The sequence below is a fragment of the Myotis davidii genome, unplaced genomic scaffold, assembly GCF_000327345.1.
Source record: "Myotis davidii unplaced genomic scaffold, ASM32734v1 scaffold1193, whole genome shotgun sequence".
Taxonomy (NCBI): Eukaryota; Metazoa; Chordata; class Mammalia; order Chiroptera; family Vespertilionidae; genus Myotis; species Myotis davidii.
In genome coordinates this window covers 461,598-471,619 of record NW_006284331.1, presented here as the reverse complement: position 1 = coordinate 471,619, position 10,022 = coordinate 461,598, and the positions used below count along the sequence as shown (strand labels likewise).

Genomic DNA, 10,022 nt, shown 5'->3' with positions numbered 1-10,022 from the left:
ACAACTTTGGGAAATTATTCTAAAATTTCAAATTAATAGTTTAATCAAATTAATGATAAATATATAAAAGAAATGTGTTTAAAGGATTATAAAATGAATTTATTTATTTTTTTATTGAGGAAAACAGTTCTAATGTAAAAATAACTAAGTCCATATGAACTATGCTTGTCTTTTTCTCCAGTGAGACAAAATTCAGGATTTTATATACTTTGAAACTTTTTTGAAACAAAAGTATTTTCTCTATTTCTGCCCACAAAAACAGGCATCAAAATGAATACTACAGGTAGACTATCGCTCTGAGAAATTATATTTGAAGTTTCATATTTAAATACCAAAGTTTTTAAATCTCCCACATTAACTTTCTAACAGCAGTTTTTCTTAATGATAAATTTTATCAATCCCCAAAACTCATTTCAAAGTATTTAAAAGTAGCAAATTAGAGAAAGCAACACACAAATAAATTCCACATTTACAAGTAAAGAAATCACAAGGGTTACAGTTTATAATCAATATAAACTTGAAAGAAATAAAGCAATACTTTTCCTGCCACCCATCATCCACTGCTTAAATTTGTGGTGAAAAGATTTACCTATAATGACCTTTAGTCTGTGTTTTAACTCTGCAGATTCTGTAATTAATTAGCTAAAGGCATTGAATAAATTAGTTCGTCCTAGTTTTTATTCAGGTCCCAGAGATAAATGGCTAACTTATGAAATATTTCACTCTGTGTTATGAGAATTTAGCAAATGAATATGGAACCAAATATAAACACTTTATACCATATGTACAGTTACTTTCATAAGGCATTATCATGTAATTTTTATTGAAAAAGAGTCAATATAGTAAAGTCTTATTTTAAGATATATTTTCTTTCTCAATCCGAGGTGTTTAGTTTATGAAAATATTGTTTTGCTCTATATTCTTTTTTTGTGTATATGCCAACATATACCTTGTGCTAGAAATATTTAATGGGAATTACAATTCTTCATATTTGTATTTTCTATATAAAGGCAGATACAACATTGAGGCAGTGTTTCTGATGGAGAGCAGAATTTGTAAAGAGCTTGTGTGTGCTTCCGTGCTTCCGAAATCATATGAAATCCACTTTGAGAAGAAACTTATTTGGTTAAAAAAACAAACCAACAACAACAAAAAAAACTGCACCAATGCACAGCCAGAGGCTGACAATTAAAACTAATACATAACCACATGAACATCATATTTATATAGTTAACATTTGTAAGGATGATCAGTGCTAACATATAGTATTATACATTTGGCACTAATGTTTGCCATTGGTCCAGCAATTGGCAAAATTTGTCTCTATGTATAAATTTATTTTTGAACATTAGGTCTGGCTAGACGTTATCTTCACTATTTATAAAAAATATTCAGACAGTAAGCTCACGTTGAATAACTAGGTCTACTGTGTTCTGGAAACTCTTCAGTAGTAATACAGCTTTTTCATGTTCCATATGTACAAAACTATGTCCATTTGCCTGTAAATATGCAAATAAAACAGGGCAATCAATGCAAGACATTTGTTTATCACTTCATCACAGTTTCCAATCATAAGAGTCAAGGGAGTATTGAGCAACCAAAAGTTAGCAGTTTAAAAACTCACAATAGAATTGCAATTGTGGAAACAACTAATTAATTTCACCCAGCTTCAACTCTATTAACTCAACAAATGTTTTTCAAGTACCTAGCATGTTCTACCTAGGACCGTCCTAGTGTAGTCTTAGCCACTGTGCTAACTGCAGAAACGCACTGGTGAAGAAAAGACATTCTTGAAATACGGCACTAGCTCAGTGTTGTTCTGATTCATTTTGTTTTTGCAGGAACTTAGTTGAGACGGTTCTGGTGTTCACAGGACCACTGCCTACTTGATACAAGCCCGTCTGCATGGTCAAGTCAGTCATGCAAAACATGACAAATCTTATTTTGACTCACTTGAAAGTTCTTACCTTGTACATTTTTATATTAAAGAGGTCATTTTTATTCCCCCCCATTGTTAAATGCAAGTATATCCATTAACTACAGCAGTGGTTCTCAATCCCATCCCAGGGATAAGGCACACTGACATTAGTGACAGTGGACATGCCCACCATTCTTCTAGTCAAGAATCCTCAAGCTATGCAATCAAAATTCATTTTAAGCACAATTAGCTTAAGGTTTCATTTTCAGGATTCAAATGGGCTATTGTTTGATATTTATTTCACAAAATGAATGTGCTTCTTTGTAGTGAGTGCTCATGGGTCTTTGGTTTTTCTCTACATTAAATTGCAGATTTTCTTGATTGAGTGAATTTTATTATTAATAAAGAGAGAAGTGGATCCCATAAAGCTTTTCTGTCATGAAGGCCAAAATAAAAGACAACCTTACTGAAACATGGAAACTGTGTGAGTGACAGCTATGTAACTGTTCTCCTGTGGTCTGAGACTCAGTTGATTTGGAAGAGCCAGCCCAATTGGCTGCTTGGCAAAGTACAAGTAATAGAGCCAGTTAATTGGCTGATTGTTTTCAATTTTCAGTTGACTGAGACTAATTTGGGGCACCCATTGCATTTGTGATTCTACCTTTTTATGCTTCCTTAAAATATGATTAATTTAATTTCAAATAACCACTCATTTAAGGTATTTCACACCTTTGGGTTTTTTGAATTTAAAACAGCACTACTATATAATCTTTAGAGCTTAGGTGAAAGTTGTCTGCTTAATTTATCACTAGTTCATTAAAATTGGTTGGTTAATGACATGATAAAGAAGGCCCTAAAATATTGATTTTTTTTTAAAAAAAAACCATTGTACATCTCTGAATAAGGAAAATACTGGGACACAAAAATGTAAACTCATGGAAAAATATGTACAAATTTATTTTAAATTAAAGAATCTTTCTCTCTTTATATATATTATTTAATAACATTTACTTAATGCTATCAGAGTTGGTACTGGCTGTTTCTGTGGCAGGTAATAGTAGCTGTGTGTGTTCACAGCCCAAATTTCTTGCCTTAATTTATGGTACAAAACAGACAACTGGGTTTCACTTGATGTTATTTGATCAGGTGGTGAAGTGGAATAGAGAATAGCATATGGTACATTCCGCTTTTTACTTTCCTGATTCTGACATCAGGAAAGTAGCAAACTTGGGCGAAATATAGTATGTTTATCCCACTATACTTTTGAAGGTCATACTAACTACTTTAATTTGGCCACAATTTAAATACCTTAATTTAAAATTTAACTAATAATGGAATTCTTGAATGTCAAATCTTAAAAATAACTAGATTTGTGAGTGCTCAGATTTCTCTAGCTGCAGACTAAAAAACTAGAATTGCAATGACCTCAAAATTCACTGAGAACTTTCAGGGACTTGTTCAAAATTTAAATATTTCATTGTCTGGGGAGAAGGAATGCTCTAGTATTTGGAGCCCATGCATGGTATATTGTCCATTATCACATCTAATCATGGTTTTAGAAACTATTGTCACAAAATAATAGGGCATAAGTGGTACAAAACTCAGATAGCTAACTGGTCATAGTTGTTAATTCTGAATGATACTTTTATTAAAAAAATCTTTGAAGTAGGGTGGTCCACCTCCACCATCTTGATTTTTTTCCCCAGTAAAAAATGTCTGCCATATGTGGACTGTACCCCAGGCGTTGTGCCAGGCACTGAGGATAGAAAGTAAGGGAGATGGAACACGAGGCTCCCATCAGAGGTGACCCCCGAGAAGGGGAAATAGCCATGGACATAACTAAAAATAATGTAGAAAATACCTTGCATGTAGTAAGCACTCAGCAAATGTATGCTGAATTGAATTAGCATCAGAAGAGATAAAGAATTAGGGTCGTTCAGAAGAAGGAAGAGAAGAGGGACAATTTCTAAGAAAGCTGTTTCTCTGAGGAACTTAACAAGGGTTTCTTGGTACTCACACCTGGCAAGTGTGATTAGTAAGCGATCACAAGTCCTTGTCTAGTCTCAAGCCTGGCGTCTCCTCCAACCATGGACAGAATGGTTGGCCATTTCAAGTGAATTCTGCATCAGTCCATGTAGGGAGAAGAGTTGATTCATGTATGTAATCATTTTTTATGAAAATTAAAAAAATAAAAATGTCTATGAATTTAGATGACTTTAGCATAAGAAGCAACCATGAAAATAAGCTAATGTGTAGGTAGGGTTAACTCATAGATCTTTTCTTCCAAAGGAAGAGAGATAGCCCAATATATAAAACATTTAAACAGACCTTTCTGGATAGAGAGACTGAGAGCATGAGAGAGCCAGGGAGAGAGGTGAGAGTTGGAGTGGGGATTATGCCCATAGATCAGTTTGCTTGCCAATACTTCCAACCCCATGGTTTTTATTATTATTTCTCTCAATACATCACTGAAATAATAAGACTGCTATTGCTTTCAGTGATTCAAACTGACATTTAATTGATTATGATAAAATAATGAACATTTTTCTCATTAAAATTATTACTATAAATTTTAATAGTAATAATTAAATTATGTTAGTGCCTCCTAACATAATTCTGTTCTTGTACAGTGGTTACAAAGCCGTAATTTAGATTCCTATCAGGGTTAATTGAACTTATTTAAAAAATAATAGTGGAAATAATATTTAGTCCTAAATTGGAATCTACAGAAATGCTGAATTTCTTGTTCTCACAGTTTTAACTGTAGCTTAATTGAGTTTTTGGAGCCATTTGTGAGCCTTCTCTCTCAAAAGTAGAATATCTGCTAGGGCAGTGCCAGGAGTCTTGAGAGGAAATAGACTAAAAAGGAGAAAGCTTTTAGGGTCGAATCTGTAAATTTGGCAACTGATCAAACAAAGGAATAAGAAACAAACAGGAATCTAACCGTGATGCCCTTAACAGAAAATGGACACCCTGGTGGAACAGCAAAGCTTAGCTGGGAAGACAATGGAGTTTGTGGGGCGGGGGATGCATGCAAAGGAAATGTTGATCATTATTTAGTAAGAAGAGATTAGAATTCAGGAGGAGATCAGAGTGGCAGCATTAGCCACAGAGCTAAGGTTGTATTGCAGCGTGGTATTACCCACATAGGCTGAGAGATTGATCAGAAAATAAGTTTTAAGGGAGCTTGTGAGTGAAGGGAAATCTGACGAGGGGAGCAGGATATGGCTGCCGGCAGCTTTGGACACGTAGAGCAGAACCGGAAGCCAGTGTTTGCTGTCTGTCGACCTGGGCATCCAGGAAAGTCTGTCTGTAATGGGGGAGGGAAAGGTGGGTGACAGGTCCTAAAGGACAGGATTCTTAGGGGGACAATGCACTGAGGGGAGAAATTAGGCAGGAGGAGAGCAGGGAAGAGTCATCCTGAATGGGAGTATGGCAGAGTGCTCATAAGATAGCAGGAAATCCTAGAGAATCGAGTACTTTCTAGTGGCCCCGATGAAGCCTAACTTTGTGTAGCACAGAGGAAAGAACAGGGAAAAGGCATAGCCAGGCTAACCCTGGCCTTGAATCCGGGGTCGTTGCCAATGAACCTGGCTTCAAGACGTCCAGGACCACAGTTCAGTTTCTGAGTCAAGGCTAGGGAGGCCCCTTGTATAACTTAGCTTCTAATGTAAAATTAAAGCCTCAGCTTTCAGTTTTCATGCTTTATAAGTACAAATGACAATTGGAAACAAGCAGAGAGCTGATTTCCCAGAAGAAATAAGCGGACTAGAATTAGATCACCGCGTCAAATAAACATTAGGACTCTATCTGTAATTCTAGTCCCCCTTAACGTTTTGGATCTAAACCAGAGCTTTGGTGAACCTCAAGAGGCCGGCTTAAAAGACCACAACTAGCGACTGCCTGGGAATGGCTTCAAAATAAGAGGAGGAGTTTGGAAGATCAGACAGCGTGTCATCTTGGAAAGTTATTAAATATCAAATGAATTAATATATGTCAAATGCACAGGACACCCTATACCTGCTCAATCAATAAATGGTAGCTTCTACTATTAATGTCACTTCACTATTACTTTCCTGAAATGAAGAAATATAATTTTCATTAAACCTTGAGAATAGAAGGACAGAATGCCAGAGGGAAGAACTTTTGTTTCGTGTTTAGTTAAGCCTAACTTTTTAAAAAGATGAAAATGTAAAGATCAGAGAGGTAAGGTGACATAGCCAAGCTCACACAGCTAATGGCTAGGTGGGAACTTATGTCACAGTAATCAATAATCTTTCCTCTTGACGTAATTTGTTTCGCTGAGTGTTGTGAGGTTGTAACAAATGCTTTAGGTTCGTTAAATAAATGCACTTTTGAATATTAATTCATTATTTCTTGATATGGAACATTATGTTAGGCCTGATGCCAAGGTGGGCAATAACAGAGGGAGTTCGAAGAGAGGTTTGAATGGAAGAATATAATCTCAGTTCCAGGGAACCTTTTTCCATTCAGAAAAAGTGAATTTATATTGTTTGTTGAAGTGAATATGGCTATCTGGCTTACATCTCCAGCAGTTCAGACAGGGAATCAAATAATTATGTTACAGCATCTGTGCAGGGCTTTTCCAATTAACATGGAGACCAGAAGAATCACAATATTTCAGCCAATAAGGTTTTGTTGTTTCATGTGTGTGAATAGAAGAGCTGAGGAAATAAAGGCTGGTACTAGGCAATATTAACTGCAGAGTATATATTCAATGATGCTTTGAAAAAAAGCATATATTTTACATTTGTGCATTTTATATTCTTATTATTTTTTAAAATCCTCACCCGATGCTATTTTTCCATTTATTTAAAGAGAGAGTGGAAGAGAGAAAAAGACAGAGAAATATCGTTGTGAGAGAAACACATGGATTGGTTGTCTCCTGCACGACCCCCAACCAGGGCCCGGTGGGGGAGGAGCCTGCAACTGAGGTACATGACCTTGACTGGAATTGAACCCGGGATCCTTCAGTCCACAGGCTGATACTCTATCCACTGAGCCAAACTGCCTAGGGCCATTTGATATTTTGAATACATATATTATATTAACGCAAAAGATGAGTTGAGGAATACATGCTAAATTAATAAAATTTTTAAATATATTGCAACATTTAACTGCATATATGTTTTATGTAAACACAGCCTACCATAGATTATAATAGAATGTGTGCAATTTTGAGGAAATTGCAAGTAATGAACAATGAGAAATAAATGAATGACTTATTAAGTCAAGATGAAGTTAATAAGAAAACAATCTAGGAAAGAAAATATATTCTGAGAATATTATCCTTTGAGAACATGCAATTAATGGGTTTCTGGCTTTAGCTGGTTTGAAAATGTAAAGAAATATTTTACTATGATCTTTGTTATTTATAGAAGATGTCTTCCCTTATTTTAATTCCACTTGTCATCTGTGCCTTTTTAATCACTCTTTTCCATGATTTAGACATGAAAAGATTGAGGGTTAATGAAAATAATATTTATTATTCCAAAAAATATTGGCGCTTTGCAATTACAGCTCCAGTTTACTGTAAAACACACTTGTTTCGGGATTTCATCCTCCTGGTCCTTCCTGGATTTATCTTTGATTTCCTTCTGGTAAATGTTTTGTTAAGTGAATGAATTATGGAGTTTTATTTATACTGCAGATATTCTCCAGAGTCCAGATGACGCTGTAACTCTCCTAGGAATTCTGCTGTATCCTTATCATTCAAAGTTCTAAACTTAAAAATGAGTCTCTGAGAAATCTTGGCTACCGCGTTGGTGAGGTTATCCAATAAAAACAGCCTGACTCTTTTTAGAATCCAAAAAAGATACACAGACTAGATTAGACACATGGACATGTGATTTTTTGTTTGAGCTAAACTCACACTCAAGGGACAAACATTTAAAGGGCCAGTGCACATGTATTTTGTACGTTAGATATACATTCATACATTACTAATTTGCACTTCAAATGCCTAAAGCTCTTGAGATGAGGAACAACTGAAAATACAGAGCTATAAGGGCAAGCTTTCATGTTGTCAAATCCTGACAGCCAGACATTATCAGAAACAGTGGGAATCTTAGATAATTATGTTTCACATTAACTACCTGGAATTAATTCCCACTTCAGAATTTTAATCTGTTAGACTATTCTCCTTAAGTATTAGGATATATTTAGGGCTGAGAGTACTGCATAATCAATACAACAATGATTCTATGCCCAGTCATTACATTTTTTTACTTTCTATAAAATATCTGAACTACAGGCCTTAAAGACTTAGAGCATTCACATGAAAAATTTATATTGCACTTTTTATAGTGCACTTTTTAAAAATGAGAAAGTTTAACGTCTTTAGTGGCTTTTACTGTAGCATTAAAATAATCTTCATAGAAACCTCAGAGGGAAGGTAGGGGAGGGTGGGGGCAAGGAGGAGAGATCAACCAAAGGACTTATATGCAAGCATATAGGCCTAACCAATGGACACAGACAACAGGGGGGTGAGGGCATGAGTGGGGGGATGGGGGATAATGTGGGGATAAGGACACATATGTAATTACTTAATAAAAAAATTAAAAAATCTTCATAGAATAAAACACAGATATGAATTTTTCTTCTGTCTTAAGTGCACACATGTACTGTGGCTTGAACATTTCATGAATTCAGGCAAAAAAAAAGACACAAGTTAGAATAGACTCAACTGAAGATTTTGCGAATTATTTGTGTAGTAATGTAGCTATAGAACTGTTAATAAATAAAGGTATTTACTTAGTTATCCGTTCTGATTTTAGAATGTCTGCTTTCTTTGTATCAAACATGTTGACTGAACATCTCTAAGAAATGAATTCCATCCCTTGGTTTGCAAAGCAGTTCCCTGATGAGCTACACTTTATGCCTTTTACTTCTGCCAGGAAAAGAATAACTGAAAATATCAGCGTCTCATTTTCAGAGGGCTCTTTGTAGCCAGATTGCTGTCTGTTCCGGCGAAAAGCTAGGTCTTAAAAGAAGACAGAGTAGGAGTTCTTTTCATTAAATGTTTGATTGTCAGCTCTTTCCAGTTTCTCTTCCTCCTTCGTTTTCTGCTCTGTGTAATTTTGGGCTTGTCTACTTTCTGGACTAGGCTGTGTCGAGGCAGGGACTTCGTTACAGTCCCCCTTACATTGTTCACATTGCTCCGCACAACACTTTGCACATAGTGGGCATCTAATGTACATTTTCCAAATAAATAAATAAATAAATAGAAAATGTGATGACTATGATGCCACCAGTAAAATTTGCTACAGTAGCATCAGGCATTTGTAATTGAAGAAGCTCACATAAGTTATTTAACCTCTGCCAACAATATGTATCTTGCAGGTTTGTTGCATGATCTAAATGAGATCATATAGGTGTTTAATTAATATTATTTTAATTTCAGCCAAATGATGGAAGTCAGAGCCTGCCTAACGAACTTAACTTGGTTTTATTGGTGTTCATGTTTTACTTAGTACCATGTAATTGTTTTGATTTGCAAAAAGTACCATATTTCTTAATTTTTAAAAAAAGTAATCCATGCTGAACTTTATAGATCAAAATAAAATGAAATAATGAAGATATGCAGCGAAACTCTGGCATATAAAACTAGACACATTATTTGAAGTTATTTTTGGTTGTCTTCTAATGGAACTGTATTTCTAAAAAATCCTGTTCCTCAAATGGATCATATCATTATAGGCAATAATTTCTCTGGACACTAAGAGTCAAGTGATCACTGCACACCCCCTACCCCCACACGCCAGGGTCCCCTTACCCAACTGCCTCCCAACCTTTCTGTTATTTTTAACTTTTAACCAGCAAATAAGATCAAATATAGAAAAGTGTTAACTTATTTGGCCTTGTTGGGGAATGCTTTAGTGACATTTCCAAATATCTTAAGTTTATTCTTTAAGGGTCTCACACTTCACTTTAACCATAACAAAATTTTCTCACTATTTTTTATAGCTCTTGGGAGGAGAACTTCTATTTATTTATTTATTTTTTAAAATATAATTTTTATTAAAAAATATAAGAGGAAGGGAGAGGGATAGAGAGCTAGAAACATCGATGAGAGAGAAACATC

At 35.2% G+C, this 10,022-nt stretch overlaps 1 protein-coding gene across 1 annotated transcript in view; it reads right to left on the bottom strand.

Annotated features, from left to right (window-relative positions):
• Positions 1-1,006: 1,006 nt before the first annotated feature.
• Positions 1,007-10,022, bottom strand: part of LRRC7 (leucine rich repeat containing 7) — a 380,912-nt gene continuing 371,896 nt past the window's right edge. Inside the window, exon 27 of the mRNA XM_006754436.1 lies at positions 1,007-1,499. Within this exon, the coding sequence (XP_006754499.1) occupies positions 1,392-1,499 (108 nt within the window). The 3' untranslated portion in view covers positions 1,007-1,391. The remainder of the gene's footprint in view (positions 1,500-10,022) is intronic.